Source organism: Nothoprocta perdicaria, unplaced genomic scaffold, assembly GCF_003342845.1.
Source record: "Nothoprocta perdicaria isolate Ctin4 unplaced genomic scaffold, notPer1 scaffold_6, whole genome shotgun sequence".
Lineage (NCBI taxonomy): Eukaryota > Metazoa > Chordata > Aves > Tinamiformes > Tinamidae > Nothoprocta > Nothoprocta perdicaria.
Window position 1 is genome coordinate 3,120,116 of NW_020455865.1, and position 17,826 is coordinate 3,137,941.

At 51.6% G+C, this 17,826-nt stretch overlaps 1 protein-coding gene across 5 annotated transcripts in view; it reads left to right on the forward strand.

Annotated features, from left to right (window-relative positions):
* VAV2 (vav guanine nucleotide exchange factor 2) overlaps positions 1 to 16,773 on the forward strand; it is an 86,366-nt gene extending 69,593 nt beyond the window's left edge. For 2 of the 5 annotated variants that reach the window (XM_026049275.1, XM_026049277.1), the window contains 17 exons: positions 2,327 to 2,413; positions 4,151 to 4,236; positions 4,665 to 4,797; positions 5,425 to 5,439; positions 5,893 to 6,002; positions 6,520 to 6,621; positions 6,715 to 6,803; positions 7,086 to 7,102; positions 7,343 to 7,364; positions 8,287 to 8,414; positions 8,656 to 8,730; positions 9,541 to 9,593; positions 10,557 to 10,673; positions 10,761 to 10,848; positions 10,924 to 11,047; positions 13,772 to 13,926; positions 14,572 to 16,773. In XM_026049275.1, the coding sequence (XP_025905060.1) occupies positions 2,327 to 2,413; positions 4,151 to 4,236; positions 4,665 to 4,797; positions 5,425 to 5,439; positions 5,893 to 6,002; positions 6,520 to 6,621; positions 6,715 to 6,803; positions 7,086 to 7,102; positions 7,343 to 7,364; positions 8,287 to 8,414; positions 8,656 to 8,730; positions 9,541 to 9,593; positions 10,557 to 10,673; positions 10,761 to 10,848; positions 10,924 to 11,047; positions 13,772 to 13,926; positions 14,572 to 14,619 (1,449 nt within the window). In that variant the 3' untranslated portion in view covers positions 14,620 to 16,773. Of the gene's footprint in view, positions 1 to 2,326; positions 2,414 to 4,150; positions 4,237 to 4,664; positions 4,798 to 5,424; positions 5,440 to 5,892; positions 6,003 to 6,519; positions 6,622 to 6,714; positions 6,804 to 7,085; positions 7,103 to 7,342; positions 7,365 to 8,286; positions 8,415 to 8,655; positions 8,731 to 9,540; positions 9,594 to 10,556; positions 10,674 to 10,760; positions 10,849 to 10,923; positions 11,048 to 11,791; positions 11,885 to 13,771; positions 13,927 to 14,571 lie in introns of all 5 variants that reach the window. The other 3 variants (XM_026049276.1, XM_026049278.1, XM_026049279.1) reach the window with 2 other exon arrangements.
* Positions 16,774 to 17,826: the final 1,053 nt, after the last annotated feature.

Below are 17,826 nucleotides of genomic sequence, written 5' to 3' on the forward strand. Positions count from 1 at the left end.
GTTGGGGCTTTTCACTAATTCCTGTTGTGGGTAAATAAGCCCTCCTGGATTTGACGCTGGTTTTGGTTAGGGGAAACCTCTCAGGACTCCAGTTGTATTGGTGAGAAATGGGAGCAAGTGTCTGGGGAGAGCGGAGCTGCCCACGCGCTGCTGTCCCCATACTGCTGGGGAATCCTTTTGTCCACATATTGTTTTCTTCAGAGGACAATACCTTTTCCACAAATGAAGGAAGTGATTTTTTGATTTGTTTCCTTGTTTCATTTAAGTATTTTTTGAGCTTTCCACCTGAAACCCGCCAGGACCTGAGGAAAAGCTCCTGCAAAACAAACCAGCAAAAGTCATCCAGCTGTTTTCCGGCTTGGCTGTGTCCCCTCCATGCACACACTCAGTTCACATCAGCAGTGGAAAATGGCATTAGACGATGACTAAAATCCAGGTTTTCTCCCTTGGGAGTGTCGAAGGGTTCATGCCTGGACACTCTCCTGTTTTCTGAGGTCATTGGTTGTTTTCTACCTCCGAGGCTTCAGCTCTTTAATGATACCGAGTGTCCCAGAGCTTACATAAGTCGGTGACCTTTGTAGCCATTATCCCTGCAAGCCCGTGGATCCAGAGCCAATATATAGGTTGTTTAAAGTTAAGGTTATTTGAAGGATGTTGCATTCTCAGTCTGCTACTGCACAGTGCATGATGCTTCGAATAAACAGCCTTTGCACCAGGAAGGAGCATAGCAGCAATTTCCTCGCATGCCAAAAGTCGGTTTTGTCCCCCAAACTTACTGTTGATGGAGATGGAACAGCAGAAGTGGGAGCAGCTGTTAAATCCTGACTAGGTCACATCCTTTACGGAGCGTGATGTGAAATGTTGATACCAGAAGGGGCTGTTTTGATTCATGTGGGTCCCTGCAGGATCTTTGGGCTCCGAGTTACGGGCTCTAGCCCTGGGTTTTGGTGTTGGGCAGGCTCCTATGGGTGAGATCCCAGTGCTGCACTTGCAGTGCACTCTTAGCCAGCACTCGGAGCCCCGCTGAGACTCTGGCTGCTCTAAGGATTCGGGAATCAGCCCTTGGAGAGGCGGGCTGCTTCCATGGCCCTGTCATCGGGAGCGTGCGGATGCAACCTAGACCGCGCCGGGCTGGCCAGTGGCATAGGAAGCAGCGCGCTTGGATTTTAATTGATCTGCAAGCCAAGGCTGAGCCTGGAGGTGATGTTTTTCATCCAAACTGCAGACTTTCTGTCTGGTGCATTGGCAGACGTCTGACGTTACCGCCGTCCGGGGCGGGAAAGCGTGCAGCGGGGGCTGGAAATCTGCAGCTAGAGCCGCGTTTCCCAAGGGAATTCACCTCCCTTCTACCTTGCACGTGTGGTGGTTTGCATGAGGCGGGATTTGCAGCATGGGCAAAATTGCACGGGGGGTTATTTGGCGAGTGCATCGTGCCTTGGCTTCGAGGTTGCAAGCCATGGAGGAGCAAGGGAAGGTCCCCTGCAAAATCCTGCAGACCTGGGGTGCCTGTTGCTGTTGCAGAAGAGGCGCTGGCAGGGAACGTTGGCCTCGCTTTTGGTTTTGTCATTCTCCATAACCGTCCCTGCCACCGGCTCGCTCGGGTAGCGTGTGACGTAACAAGTATTGTCACTTAGGTCTGCGATTATCATCTTTGATTAACCCTTCCCGTCTTGGGAAGCTGAGGAAGGTCGGAACCTGAGGGGCTGTCTTAAAGGATTCCGTGCTCAGCTTTAATCTAAGGTGACAAGAGCTGTGGTGGAGGAGCAGCAGGCAGGGGGTGGGTGAGAAGGGTACAGGCGGAGGAAATGCACTCCTGAGGATGCCAGAAGTTGGGTTTTTTGAGTGGAAAGAATAGGGTTCTCTCACTTTGGGTCAAAATTTGGGTAAGCTGAGCCCGTATGCCACAAGGGTCGGGGTCCCGTATTGCCCTCTCCTGGGAGATGGGGAAAATTGCAGCATGTATCCGGAGAAACTGTGCAAAGGGACAAGGACGGAGGATGAGGACAGGTTTGCACCCAAGTTTGCACCCGTGTTGCAGGAGCTGGTGGGTGACTCGGTGCTTGCAACTGTCTTGCACATCCCTAATTTTAACTGATGGGGTTTTGCTTTCAATTCTGCAGAAACATGTTCAGCTGCTTTTCCTTTCCTGCTGGCAAAGCTTGTGTTCCTGGCGTCCTTAGAGCTGCTTATCTGCTCTGAGTCTGGAGCGTGTTGACAGAAGGAGGGATATGTCTCCAGGGAGCGGGGGTCATGGGGTTTCTCCTTTTAATAAAAGTACTACTTTAGTCTGAAAAATACAAATCAACATTCACTTTTTTTTCTTTAGGACTTGGCCATGTACATAAATGAGGTAAAAAGAGACAAAGAGACTTTAAAGAAAATCAGTGAGTTTCAGAGCTCCATAGAAAATCTGGTAAGCTGGACAGTATTCCCTCCTCCCACTCCCAACCTCCCTGTGCTCGTTACCATCATGCCTGTTTTTTCAGTGCAATTATTGCAGGATTGGATGTGCCACCTAATAGGGATGCACGCATGTTTGGAGAGCCCCTTGCACTCTGGCTTTGCTGGCAATACAGAAGGCATTGCTAAAGTACAAAATCAAGCTGGCTGTGAAATAAGGTGCTGGTGATTTTTCCCTGTGTCATCAGGACAGGGACACCCACGGGGTCCCTAGATAAGCTCTGGGGCATCTGCTCCCTAATCTGCTCTTAGGGCTGCGCTTGCCGCTGCAGGGACAACGTGCTGGCTCTGTGTCCCGACACTTGACAGGGCTTGGCGAGGAATGGCATGTGGGACACGCACGTAAGCACGAAACCTCAGCCGCATAGCTTAAGCAGAAGCTCATCTCCCAAATTCCCAAGGCCTGGGACGCCCGATCCCATTCCTGCTCAATAACCGACCCCGGTGCCCCGTTGCTCGCGTGCTTTTAGCCCCGAGCAAGCCCATTAGTTTAATATTCCAGGGAAGAGCTGGAGGCTAATGAGTTTTCCTCCTCTTTGGGGTGGGTGCTCAGCTGCAGGGCTCAGCTGGCTGGCGGCTTCGCTGTCCCTGGGGAGCCACGATGCGGGGCCAGCACCTGGGCTGCCTTGCAAGGGGCTGCGCCAGGGCAGGATGAGCCAGAGCTGCCCACCCAGAGGGGCTGCAGGGCCTTGGTTTTGTCATTACATCCTGACTTCGTGATAACGTCTTGACTTGATGAGTATTTAATAGGCGGACACCAATTTTTTTTAATTTTTGAGAAATATCCACCCAACTTCCCAGGTGGGATGTTGGGCTCTCCTGGCTCGGAGCTTCTGCCTGAAGCAGCCGTGCTCGTCCTGCTCCACGTGAGCAACTAGACATCGTGCACCCTAAAAACGTGCATGTAAATGGGTGCCGCTTTGCATCCTTGCAGCAGACGGAGCAGGTTTGGGGTGAAGATGACACACTAGTGAAGCAGTCACTTCTTTTTTCTACTTTCTGCAGAATAATCTCCCGTGGGGTTTGTCTCTGCTCACGGGACTGGTATCCGTGGGCTGCTCCATGTTATGTACACAGAGCCCACATGGCACAGCGAGGAAATAACATCAGATTATACACACAGCTGTTTGAAATATTTACTTTTCTGACCAGCTTCACAATATGTTTTCTCTCCTGCAAGGAGAGCTGTGTAAGTGGAGTGATTCATGCGGCTGTGCAGCCCTGAGTAACGTTTGCAGCGGCTTTTGAGCTGACACACAGGCTGACCCAAACCCTGGGTTGGATTCCAGCCTTCCCAAACTCTCCACGTCTGGGGTCAGGACGGGAGACAAAGCTCTTGTACTTACAAGAGCCCTCATTCCATTTGCATAGAAAACGCCGTAAAAACAGCTTATGTCATGGGAATTTTGCTTTCTAGATCCCAAATCTTTGATCTCTGAGCCTTGCTCTGCTGTTGCGATGCATCAGCAGATGCAGAAGTTTATCCCATGCCCATGTCACCCCAGGCTGTGCATGGGAGACCCTTTGGGTGCAGGCGATGCTGCTCACATCAGTGTCTGCAGTGGTGGACAGGGCTGGCAGCGATGGCCCCAGCACCATGTGCAAACCCACTGTGTTCAGAACATTCCTATTTCTGTATTTCTGACCCGAGCTCCAGCTGTAAATCTCAACTGTGCTCTGCTTTCTGCAGCAAGTGAAGCTGGAGGAATTCGGGAGGCCCAAGATAGATGGTGAACTGAAGGTCCGATCCATAGTAAACCATACGAAGCAGGACCGGTGAGTAAGCGACGACGTTCTCCTAAAAAACAAACCAAGGGTGTGATGCAAACAGCTGAGAGCAACATAGGGTTTTTCAGAGCAGTTATTAATTGTGAAGGAAAAGGAAAGTCCCTGCTAGGATTGATATGTCTAGAATTATTGGTCACAGAAGTTTTCCCAAGCAAAACATGCCCTTTGTTTGGTGAGGGCTTTGTCCTCACTGGAATATCCACTCGGTGGCCCGTGGACTGAGTTAATACCACTGGAATAACTGAAGCCAGCACACGGCTTCACTTCTCCAGACATTTTGGGCTCATGCATTTGATTATTAAACTTGCATTGGCAGAAAGCACCATAAAATTCCTGGGCAAGAAGATCTGTAGAGCTCTCCAACTACTGACAGCTTAACTTAGACATTTGACTGACCTGCTCTTTGCTTTGGGCAGGTATTTATTTTTGTTTGATAAAGTGGTGATCGTCTGCAAAAGGAAAGGGTACAATTATGAGCTGAAAGAAATCATTGAGCTGCTCTTCCACAAGATGACGGACGACCCTATGAACAACAAAGACATTAAAAAGGTAGGTGGGTGAGGGCAGCTGTGCTGGAGAGCGTAGTGGAGCTGTTTGGGGGTGGGTAGTGTATCCCTATTAGCCTTTTAAAGCAGAAATAGGGCTTGGAAAAAGCTGGGGGAAAAAAAGAAGGCTCAGGTTTCAGGGAGTTGGGAAATGTTTATTGATGCGAGGCTGGGCTCGGTCTTCTGACCTCCGTCCTTGCAAAAGAGCCGCGGAGGAGCTGGAATGATGCGAGTCGGCGGGCGGAAGCGGCTCCCGCTCCGTGCCCAGCCGGCGGGGCGGAGAGGAGAGGGAAAAGTGGGAACCGAGTCCAGACGCTCCCGCGAGGCGCAGGGCAGGCGGAGGAGCTGGGAAAGGCAACGGGAGCGGCCACCAAAACCGGCGCTGGGAGCGACACGGCTCCTCCGGCGGGCTCAGGCCGTGGCCTAAAAGTAAGCCTGGCCTCCCAGCAGCGAGTTAGTATCAGCTTAGCAGCTCCGGCCGCGCACGTGCCGGGTGAGGAGGGATGGTGCAGCTGGATGAGTGTCGCTGGGGTAGGAGCAACCGATTTTGCCGCTCGGATGCTGAAGCAGCGCTGCTTGCTTTGTGGTTTTAATGCAATGTATTTCCACTTTGCTCTCCGATGCTTTCTAGTCTCATGGAAAAATGGTAAGCAAAGCACACGGTTTTCTCTCGTGTTTTTCTGTGCGGTGCTGTGATGTGACAGCCCGAGCATATGGGCACCGGGCAGGTCAGATGGTCCTCCTGGGCTGTCGCTTGCTGTCAGGGAGGGATATAATGGCTGGGGAGGACCCAGCGGAGCAGAAAAATCTGGGTTTTCTCATCTGCCACCGTACAATCCCATTTGGCCCTGGTGTGCAGCGCAGAGCCGACCCATGCATCACTTATTGTCATGTGCTGTGGAAATACAGACGTATTTTTCCTTCTGTTATCTTTATAAAGGCTCAGTAGCCCTTGAGAAGTAAAAAAGGGGGAAGTCGCTGAAACCCACTGTTAAGATGGGCTTCGAAGTGGGTAATAAAAGACGAGTGATAAAAGTGAGTTTTGTTATTGTGCCTTCAGGGCAGAGCAGCCCATCGTTTCTCTCCTTATCTGTTGCAGTGGTCCTACGGCTTCTACTTGATCCACCTCCAAGGAAAGCAGGGCTTCCAGTTCTTCTGCAAGACAGAAGAAATGAAGAGGAAGTGGATGGAGCAGTTTGAGATGGCAATGTGAGCGCCCGGGCTGTCGTGACCCGGGCACAAGGGCAGGAGCGAGCAAGACTTGGGAGCTCAGTGCTCGTTGGGACCTCCAGGATGGGCCCTGCACGAGGGAGTTTGTTTCCAGCTCAAAATCATGCTTTGGTATTTGAACCAAAGCATGGGTGCAAGCTTGGAGTGACATTTGGTGTAGTTGTTGGGGTGCAGGGGATGGATGGGTGAAGGACCAAGGAAAGTTCTTCCCCCAGAGAGTTCTCCTGCAGGGAGTTAGTCCTGGTGAGGGTAGAGGTGAGCTCCTGACCTGCAGGAGTGCTGACCTGCACTGAGTTTTGTATCAGAGGGAACTGGATATGCAAAATCTTCTCTCTGCACAGTCAAGCCCCGAGTTGTTTTTCACACTAGATTTTCCTATCAGGCCACGTGGTTTCCAAGCTCTGACTGAAAGGCAGACAACATCTGCAGGGCAGGTCACAGGGCACTGAATGACTCGGAGGGACAAGTTAATGACCCCCGTCCTCTTATGCCTTAGGTCCAACATAAAGCCGGAGAAAGCCAATGCGAATCACCATAGCTTTCAGATGTACACGTTTGAAAAGACCACCAATTGCAAAGCATGCAAGATGTTCCTAAGGTGAGCAGTAGCTTTGTAGCTTTTCCCTATCTAAGTCTTATCAAAACATGCAAATCTCAAAGCCGAGATTGAGACTTTCTGTCTTCTGCACAGAGGGACATTCTACCAGGGCTATCTTTGCCCGAAATGTGGAGCCGGTGCTCATAAGGAATGCCTGGAAATCATCCCCCCCTGCAAGATTGGTAAGTTATATTACATCATTAGCAGCTTAGGACAGGGAGATAGATCTGTGGGAATGATCTAAAAGCCTCTCTTTACAAAGCTCTGTCTGGTATTCACTAAGTACACAGAATCACAGAGCTACCCACAATGTCAGAGCTGTGCCCACCTCTCTGCTTTTGCCTCTTTGCTCAAGACGTGTCCGTGTCCATGACATTTTATTGCTACCAATAGTGTCTAGACGAGCAGAAAATGGGCTCCCTTGCCTTTGATATTAACTGCTTATTTTGCTGTTTCTCTTGCAGGTTCTTCAGCAGACCAGGTAGGTTGTGTGACAGCCCTTTTCCTGCCTCCTCTGCTCAGTGGCCATGGTGCGAGCTCTCTGCTCCCTGGACCACTGGCCTCGAGGCTCCCGTCGAGCCAGGTTTAGACGTGACCTTGGCGTCCTCCCCACCAGCAAGTCCAGAGGAGCCGGTTTCTCATCCCTTTGGCTCCTGATGGATGCGTGGGGAGACCCGAGGAGGCCGCATCCTCATCTAGTCTTTTCTTTCTCTTTTTGCAGGAATCCCTGGGCGCAGGACCTGGTAAGGACTTTATAGCATTGCAGGAGGACAAAGGGAAATGATGTCTTGATTTGGCTGAAGGTGTCAATAGAGCCTGAGCACTGAGGGTGGAGAAAGCTCCTTTTTAGAGCAGAATGGTGCCAATCAGGGCCAGCAGCAGCATTCAGTGATGTTGGATCCTTCTGCTTCCCAAAGCAGCAGCTACGAGCAGGTCTCCTGTGCAAAGAGCTGCTTCGAAGCAGCTTTGCGCCGGGCTGCAGGGCTTGTCCTGCCTGTGCTCTGGCGGGGAGGAGAAGGAACAATTTGTTTTCGTGTGACTCTTCTGTCTGAAGGAAAGCCAAGTCTGGAAAAAGGAAACCTAAATCAAACTGGTGGTTAAAGGAAAAAAAATCCCTGGAAGGGTCCAGTGCTCTGCCTAGGCAGGGAGGAGGCAGCTGAAGGCAGAGGTGGGGAAGCATTTGGAAGATAAACACTGTGGTTTTAGTACAATTTGGAAAAGCTTATTTAATGTGCAGCTCTTTGCAAGACAGCCGAACTTTGGCTGTGAACTTCCAGGGGCCAAGGGCCACTCGAGTCCCAGGCTCTGTTGAAGTTTGATGGAAGCTGAGTGTTTGCTGCTCCGTTTTGCAATCGCGGGCAAATCGGTGGAGCCCGTTGCCATTTGGTGACCAGCAGAAACTGCCTAGCGAGGCCGCCGGGGCTCCGGCATCCTCGCATGCTCTTCATCGGCATGCTCTTCATCCATTCCTTTCTGCTTGTTGAGCTCAGTCATCCGGGCAGCTTCAGAAGCCAGGGCTGCATTCCCTGTGCACCCATCCTGCCTGCCCCAAATCCCGCCTGTGCAGAGCTCAGAGTTGTGATTTACATGAAAAGGAGAGGATTTTTTGCTTTCCTTTTCTCTTAGGGGGTGCTGGATAATGCAGCCGTTTCCCTCCTTTTCCAGGTCCAAAAATGGTGGCGGTGCAGAACTACCACGGGACCCCCGCGCCTCCCGGGAAGCCCGTGCTCACCTTCCAGACCGGAGACGTGATCGAGCTGCTGAGGGGGGACCCGGAGTCGCAGTGGTGGGAGGTGAGAGCATCTTCAGGAGGTTTCTGGATGGTTCTTAAGCCAATGATTTCTGGATGGTGCCAGTCCAGTCTTGGCGCTCTGATATTTTGGGAGTGCTGGGACTTTGTGGGCTTTGTTGGGAAATGATGGGGTCCGTGAGACATGTGGAGCCTTGGCCGCGTCAGTGCCGTGGATCTGCAAGGCAAAGCCACTTCTCCATCACACGCATGCTGGTCTGATGCCCGTTTCCATTGTTTTATAGGGAAGGCTGCTACAGACGAAGAAGTCAGGCTATTTCCCCAGCTCGTCGGTAAAACCCTGTCCTGTTGATGCAAGGGTAAGTGCTTAAAACCAGCCCTAGTGATGCCAGGTTTGCTTGGCACCAGGAATTTTGCTGCTGGGTCTTGCTCGAGAGCTGGGGCCCTTGCAGGAGCTCCATCTGATGCTGCCTGTCCCACTTCTTGTCCCACCTTGGTGGGATTTCACGGCCGCTTTGTTTTCAGGCTTTCGCAACTAATGGTTGATCAAAGTCCTGCTGCCTATTGATTTAATTAAATAAAGAGCTCTGTGGTTTTCTATGAGGTTAACTCTCAGTGATGCAATGGGTGGAAGTCAGGTGCTAAACAACGTGCAATATTTCTGCCCTCTCTGGGAACTACTGGTGCCTTTCACACTCCGTTTTTCAACGGCTCCAGTGATACTGGCCAGGAGCAGTCATGTTCTCCATTTATACCTGTCTGTGAGCACCCAAACATGTGGCTGGTGGGATCAGGTCCAGACCTTGGGTGCTCCTCTGCAAAGAGCACGGAGCTGACTCGCTAGCAGAGCGCTTGAAATCAGTCGCAGTACAGAAAAGCTGTATTTTTAACTGTTTTTTTTTTTGCAAAGCTCAGTTGTTTCCCAACTGAAAAAGGCTCAGATAAATGAAAAAAAAAAAAATAAATAGCAATATGCTGCTCACAGCTGTTTTGGACAGGGAGGGTAAGAGAGCACTTGATTACAACACTGTCTTCCAACCCCGAAGCCAATAACTCTGGAACTGCTTGGCACATAAAACCCCACCGTAGAGAGGAGCCTCTCGCAGCTGATCTATAGCCTAATTAGGCACCGGGCTGCGCGGTAACGAGCAGTGTTCCCTTTGCTGCAGCCTCCCAACAGCCGGCCTCCGTCGCGAGAGATTGACTACACGGCGTATCCCTGGTGAGTGGCCCTTCGATGGGGCTCGGCGTGTGCGATGGTCTTACCTCTGCCCTCTAATTTCATTCCGTGGTCACCGATCCACGGGACTAGCAAATCAGGATGTGCTTTGGGAATGCCATCCCTGCTGCAACTCCGATGGATGGATGGATGGATGGATGTGTGGGAGATAGGGATGAGCCAGCCGACCACCCATGGCCTTGGCCAAGCTCAAGAGCTGCCTCCAGGTCATGCGGCATAGGAAGGATTTCTACCCTGGCAGTGGTGAGGAGGGCTTAGACAAAAGCAGAGGCGCTGGAGACTCTTCTCTCCTGCAGATTTGGTGCTGAGTCCCCATCTCGCTGGCAGTGCAGCTAAATCCTCCCCTTTCTGCAGCCTTTGATGCCTTATTCACATGGGGATCGGTTCCGATTAGTGTTTTGCTAGGTGCCTTGGAAACCTAAGAGACTTAAAGGCAAGATACTGCACTCCCCGTTATCCGTAACTCATTCGTTATCCTCTAGTCAGTGGCTAAGCAGCTTCTCGTGCATCTCCAGGCACTTCCATTCCTGCTTCCAAAGTTTTGGATGAGACCTGCTTCTCCACTGCCCCAATCTTGCCTTTTAAAAAAGACAGATGGTTTTGGTTAACGTGCCTATTTTTAAAATATTCCTTTTTAATTAACAATGTGTATGTGCACAATTCTGGAGGCCTTGGCCTGTGAAGGAAGCCTCCTGATGGGCTTTCATGCCATGAGGATACGGAGTCCGTGGCTCTCATTCCCATAGGATTTGTGTGGATGCAAGGAGCCCTTACGTGCCAGCTTGCACGGAAAGCTGGACATCTGAGAGCCCTTTGTCCCTCTGCAAGCTGCTTTTTGAGCCATCACCCAAAAGAGGCACAACCCTAAGGGACGTGGAGCGGTGCTGAAGAGGGGTGCAGGGGCATCTATGACTCTGTGGTGTCTCACAGCGCACATGGGTTTAGGTTTGCAGGGAACATGGAGCGGCAGCAGACGGACAACCTGCTCAAGTCCCACGTGAGCGGCACCTACCTGATCCGGGAGAGGCCGGCGGAGGCCGAGCGCTTTGCCATCAGCATCAAGTGAGTGCCCGCGCGGCCGCCCGCGCTTGCAACGCCCGCCAGCAAGGGCAAGAGCTTCCTCACCGCCTTGGCTCTTCCCCCTCGCAGGTTTAACGAGGAAGTGAAGCACATCAAGGTGGTGGAGAAGGACAACTGGATCCACATCACAGAAGCCAAGAAGTTTGAAAGTCTTCTGGTATGAAGGAGGCTCCGTGGGCGGCTGGCACGCGGGGCGCCGCGGCTCTGACCCGCTGCCCTTGGTCCCTTCTAGGAGCTGGTTGAGTACTATCAGAGCCACTCACTGAAAGAGAGTTTTAAGCAGCTGGACACAACCTTAAAATACCCATACAAGTCTCGGGAACGTTCTACCTCCAGGACCTTCACGCGCTCTCCAGGTAAAACCGGGCTTAAATGCAGCTGTGCACACGAAAAACGCAGCTCGGGTGTTCAAAGGAAAGTTGCAGCGAGATGTGGGAATGGTGTTGAGTGAAGGAGTTTATAGCAGGGGTGGTTTGCGCTTGCACCGTTAGCTGGAGTTACTGTCTTATCTGCCCACGGAGGTGTTTGTGCATGTGTTTTAATGGATCCAATTCCAGCATCACTGGTGACAGTTATAATCTCAAGGGGTTGCCTTTAATGGAGCTGATGGGAGAGATGGTTAATAAGGAGAGAGAGGAAAAAAAAAATTGAAATTTTTTTCAAATGAAAAGCAAAATTTGCATTAATGCAAAATTTTTGGTTTTACCTAAAAGCTTGAGCGTGAAAATTAACTTCTTTGGGGAAGAGTGTTTTTTAAAAGCCTTTTCAATTTTTAAAAAGGCTACCAAAGAAACCCAATTAAAAGAAGTGGTTAAGCTTCTTTTCCAATACAACAAAACCGTGTGATGTATTTGGAGTAAGAAACTTTCCCTTGGTTCAGGGAGGCGCTTTCCACCAGGAGAAAGGCAAGAAGGGGCCTCGATGCCCCAGGGAAGTCCCAGGCTCTCGCCCTTGGGTGAGACCTGTGCCCACGTCTGCAGATTTGCAGCATTCCCCCGTTGGCTTTGACAGCGTTGTGCTTTGAAATTTTATTTTATTTTTTTAATTTCCTTTTTAATTGGTGTTCTGCCTCTTTCTGTTTCTCTCTAACCTCTTTGCAGCCTCCTGCGCTTCCTACAACTTTTCTTTTCTCAGTCCTCAGGGCCTCAGCTTTTCTTCTCCGACCTCCTCCTCCTCCTCTCCCTTCTGGTCAGGTACTAGTGCCGTCCTTTCCTGGGAGGGAAGTGCCTCCTAGTGGTCCTTCCCTGGAGGGAGAAGCCCCTACCAGGTTGCAACCATCACCAGCTTGAAAGCCATCACCAGTGGGACCTGGGAGGTCCCCACTGCCCCTCTCCATCTGCAGACACAAGGGGGTCACCAGGACTGTCCTGGTTCACAGCTTGGAAAGAGGAATAATTTAATTAATCCTGACTTAAACGCACTCCCTCCCTCTCTCCCTCAAAACAAGGCAGGAGGAGCCGGAGCTGTAACTATTGAGAAAGGGGAAGAAAATTAAATTTGATGCGTTGGGATCTCATGATGTACTTCAAGCTTGACCCACTTACCCCATGTGCTTCAGGGAACGAGCATTGGCATCACACCATCTGCAAGACTGTTTTTCCTTGCTGTGCAAGGAGAACATCTCAATGTCCTGCAGTCTTTGAGCTCTGCAACCAGAGCCTGCTCAGGAGCACCTTGCTTAGGAGATGGGGGAACCCGTGCTGGCAAATTTGGCTTCAGTGTCCTAGAGAAAGGGACAGGGGTGCCCTGGCCTTTGAAAGCTGTTGATCCCAATGTGCAGACCAGCATCTTCCTCCCTGTTTAGGAGGGATCAGGAGGAGCAAAATTGTGCCTGGTCATTTCTTGCTTTTTGTGCTTTTGTCTTCAGCATTTGCTTTAGGCTCTACAGGGAAAATCATCTGTAGAAGTGTGTGTGCTTTTCTTGGTACCGTGTTTGGGAAGAACACTTACTGTTTCAGGGAACTGGAATAAAATTCTGGGTATCTGGGATCCTATAGCTGCACTTTTGTGTAAAAGTATTGCCAAATGTTAATTTGCACGGAAATGTGCCCTGAGCAAGCTCCTGCTGGAAGGGTTCAAAGCTGTCATGACATTTGCTCCATTGTCTGGCCCAGATGAACAAACCTCTGATGAATTGTGTATTGTGTGTATCGACCGTCTCCATTGTCATCCTCATCTCCGTCCATCCTCAGAGCTGAAAATCTGGGCAAAGCTCTTCCCCAAACCTAGTTCAACCTTGGTTTGCAAACTTTTTAAACTTGTTGCTTTGTAATGCTCAAAAGTCCTGGGGCGGCAGGGCAACTTCACTGAAACTCGGAGTCCCTTCAGGGTTGGTTTTATTTATTTTTTGTCCCCAAATGTCAGAAATGTGCATTTCATTTCCCCTTGCTTGCCCTGGAGCACTCGCTCAGCAGTTCATGGGGACTGTCGCATCCCTCCAACCATTGCCCTCTGCTCTCCTTCCTCCCACACCGTGATGACCCACAGGGCTGCTTTTCCTTCTCCCCATTGCTCCTGTGTGCAGACCAGGACATTCCTGCTGCTTTCCCTCTCCCTGGAAAGTTTCCCCTGGCCTGAAGCAGCAGAGATCAGTGGTGCTGGTGGTGGGCAGCCTCCTGAGGAGCCTTTTGGGGAAGCGTGGCCTCCCCGCCAGCAGCTGAGCAGCAGTTTCCAATTCTCTTATCTCCAAGAATGAGGAGTCTGAGGAGCATCTCTGGCTCTCCTTAGGGCATCTCAGACCTCGTGCTTTGTGTCACAAGCGGATTATCAGGTGGGATTGGCATTGCCAGGGTCCTTTTGCACACACTGGTCTGTCTTAGGACCAAGTTTCCAAGGCCCCATTGAGATGTTTTAAAGCACAGCCAGCAACAAGCTTAACCTTGACACCCCAGGGTGCGAGCGGCTGAGAAGTTTCCATAAGACCAAGCCCAACATCTAAGCCTATCTGGGTCGCAGTGCCACAATGGAAGCAAGGACTGTGGTGGAAAACCCAGGTTGAACCTAGCCCAGCTTTTCCCAGGCTTCAGCTGCTGCCGCGTGGCAGAGCAGCTCCCAACGCCGCGTGTTTTGTCCACCCGCAGTGTTCACGCCACGAGTCATAGGGACGGCGGTGGCGCGATACAACTTTGCAGCACGGGACATGCGGGAGCTCTCCCTGCGCGAGGGCGACGTGGTGAAGATCTACAGCAGGATAGGCGGCGACCAGGGATGGTGGAAGGGGGAGACCAACGGCAGGGTAAGTGCACCCGGGAGCTGCTGTGTCCGAAAGCGTCCCGGATCAGCCTTGTAGCACGTGGTTCTCCCTTGCGTTGGTCAGAGCTTGCCTAGTGGCAGCCTTCCCCAAAAATGCTTCCAGAAGAGCAAGGGGAAGGAGAAAGAGCTGCATGCAACTCATATTGGCTCTTCTTTTGGCTTGTGGATGTGCTGCTGTGTTGCAAGACCGGGCATGTAAGCAGATACCGCGAGTGAGGTGCGTGGCACGTCCTGCCGTGGGTGACAGCGGCACCCGGCCGCGTGCCGGCAGATGGGAGCGCGCTGTGGCCAGGCAGGCACGCAAGCATGTGGCCCACCGCGCTCTTCCTTGCGCTGGCACGTGGGGAATTCCTGCTGGAATGGCCCCGCAAGCAGCACGCTCGGCATCCCGGACAACAGCAGGAGGCCACTCGGCTGTCTGGGTGTCTTGCAGAGTTCACGGTAATCTGTGAACCCAGTTTTTGATGTGTAGACAAGGGCATCATTTTTGCAGACAGGTTTTTGATGCCCACATCCCTTCTTCGTTGGTGACAAGCTGTGTGTGGCCATGCCCAGGACACTTAGAGTGCCAAGACAGGAGGCCCCTCGTGCTCGCGAGTCTTCTGCTCACCTCTCATTTGCCCTGCAGGTCGGCTGGTTTCCCTCCACCTACGTGGAAGAGGAGGGCGTGCAATGATGGTGGCCGTGCCTGGTGGGAAGTCATCGAGCGGCCAGCGCGAGCCGCTGCCGACCGTGCGCCGTTGTCCCGACACCCAAGGCTCCAAGCACAGCCGGACGTCTCCCAGGACTGCCGGGACCACCGCGTCTCTCGCAGACTCTTTAGCAACCGGTTCCTCTGTCCAGCGCGTGCGTGTGTGTGCGCGGGCATCAGGGGCTGCCGCCGGCCTTGGGGGTGTCACTTGTACAGAAGATCCGTGGTCTTATCGGATAACGTCTGCAGAAGAGCCCTGGGGAAGGCACGCTGCCCTGCACGGACAGAGCGGAAAAACTCTATGCAGTTGCCTCCAGAGGATGGTGTCCAAGCTCGTTTGTGTTTTCAAGTCTGTCGTGGTGGTGGTGGGAGGGCGAAGCGGAAGGGTTGCACCTGGGTTGGTGTCTGGGTGCACAAAGGTGTTTCCAGATCCCGAAGGAGAGGGAGCGACGTAGCCCCCGCTACGAGGAATGATGGTCTCCCACCTGCCCGCTGCTCACGTGGACTCCGCTGGAGGAGCATTTTGGTAGTCTAGTGGGTAGGTTGGACAGCAGCAGCCAGCGCCACTGCCCTCCGGCTGGGGTGAGAGCGCGGAGCGAGGACATCCGTACTTGGAACGAGGAAATGGCCGGCTGCTATTCCTGTATACAGCTGCAAAACAAGGCATGGTTTTGACCAGCAGACATAGGCTGGCAGTGGAACTCCAGGTCCGGGCAGAGCAGGAAGAGAAAACCCTCTTTGGCATCCCAAGGCCATTTTCTTTCAAACTACCTTTAGTCCCACTAGACTTGCTCAGGGTGGAGGGGCTGGTCCTGCTGGTTGGCAGGGATCTCATGGTGTTGCAGGGGCGGGAAGCGTCCCTTGCCAGGCGAGGGTTTGGGAAGCCACCTGAGCACCAGGTACGCATGGAGGGACATCTTTGGGTCCTCTACGCTGCCACGCTCGGCTCCTTGAGCAGCCTGGGCCGGGGCAATTGCCTTTTCCCGCAGCGCTTACAAGTCCCACCTCGCTAACAAGCTCAGTGGGGTGAACCCACATGAGTAAGGGCTACAGCATCACATCCCGACCTCGGTAGGTTGTGAGAGCATCTCTCTTTGTGTTACTGCTTTGTCCTTCTGTATTCGTTGCTTTCCAAACTGCGACCCCCTGTAGCAGATGAGCTGTTGGGTGGGAATCCAGGCACTGGCTCTACTCTCCAGCTCCGTCGTTTCCTTCCAGAGTGCTCTGTTTTGAACAAATACGTGTGTGTGATAAGGAGCAGCTTTCCTCTATCCTGTTTTTAAGGATTGCACGTGGAATGAGCAGCCTTTGGAGTCGGTGCTTCCATGCCCTGAAGTGGTTCGCTGGTGGAATGTGTCCTGGGGCTTTGCTGTGGAGCACTGAGGCTCTGGGCCGGATGGTTGGTGTTGGGTATCAAAGAGGAGAGTTTGGGGCTGTCCATGAAAAGGGAAATGGGTTCATTTTGAAGCTAAGTGTTGTACAGTTGCCCCAAGAGCCCTGGGGCTGCGGGTGCAGGTTTTGCACCACGCGAGGGGTGTTGCAAAGCAGCGGGGAGAGGAGCCCCGCTCTACCAAGGCACCATTGGGCGCAACGCTCCTCCAGGCCGAGCCAACGAGACTGTCCTCGGGTCTGTCCAACAGACCCAGCTAAAGCCTTACATGACTCTCCAGGTTAAAAAACACCATTTTTTCCCAACCTTTTTTTCTGGCAACGAGGGCATCCCCTCTCGATGAGCACGCGCATCACAAGAGATGAGGAGCCGTCTCTCTCCCTTAGCTCCTGCAGGGAATCTAGGACCTTTGCCACTTCCCCGACTATGGGATAGATGCAGTAGCTGCCCACAAGTGATGAGCGACTGTCCCTCCCGCTGCCCAAGTTGGTCATTCCTCAGAAAAGGTCTCTCTTGTGTTTACTGTTGTAAGAAACTTGTTTTTTTTTTAAAAAAAGAAGAAAAAAGAAAAAGATTTTGTTTGTAAGTAATTATTCAGCCATTTGCCACAATATATATCTGTGAATAAGAAGGGAAATGTTTTTTATGATGGTGAGAAAATTGTATATATATTTTAGTTCATCGCAGAACATGCAAAAATTGCAATGGAATACGTTGGAAAATAATATGTAAATTCCTTGGGTTTTTCCTTTGCACTGCACTAACTGGGGGTAGAGAGGGATTGGGTGGAGGGGATTTAAAGGTAAAACTGTTTGTTTATGGAATAGTTTATAGCTGGGAATTTGGAAATCATTTGGAATAGCTTGTAATGCTGGAATAGAAGTTTTAGCTGCTACTTAGAAATCCTTTTGCATGTGGTTTTTCCAGATCTTTTTAAGTTACAATGCATCTGAGTAAATTCCATAACAAAAAGAAAAAGTGTAATTTCGCTGATAGGTTTTTTTCCAACCATGGTTTTTACTGCCAATAAACATGCATTCTTTCCTGCATAAAGGGGTCAGTTTTATCTGGGGCTGCTTGTTGCTAAACCCTCTCTGCTTCCAGGTGGGACATGGGGAGCAGTGGTGTTTGAGGCAAGTTTTGGTCCTTCCAGTGAAGTACTCCTGAAAATGGTTATTTTTCAAGGCCTATCTGTTGCTTAGCCGTGTTCTGACTTTCTTAGCAGTTGTTTCTCATGCTGTTGTCGTGCATTCTTGCCTGGCTACTTGGCTTTGTGCTTCCCGAGAGTTTTGTGCTCTCCGCCCAAGTCGAATCATTTTGGGTAAGAAAGGGGTAATTGAGAGAAGGAGCATAAGATACAGAGTTTTTGCAGCTCTGTGAAGCCTGCAGTGTTTTCTCTTTGCTTTTCAGAGGGTCTGCTTAAAAGGCATTGTGGAAACAAGCAGAGGTTGTGCCAGAAGCAGGTTATTAGTTGGGAGCTTTCAGGCTCTTGGATGCTGATGGGGAAAGTTTAGCTAGATATTTAACCTCACCTGAGGAGATGACTCCTGCCAGGGATAAACCCTGGCACTGCCAGCCAGTCTAAGGGATGCTGTCCAACACGCAACACATGAAATACAGGTTGTCATCACTCCGGACCCCAAGTTGTGATGGGACTGCAGGAACACGGCGCTGGAGCCCAGAGCTGCCCGCTGGCTGCCAACACTCTTGCAAGAGCAGGTAAATGCAAAAAATCTGTTTACCTGAGAGGTCCTGTCCCTGCAGCATCGCTGCTATCCCACGGGATCCAAGCCAACTGCCTC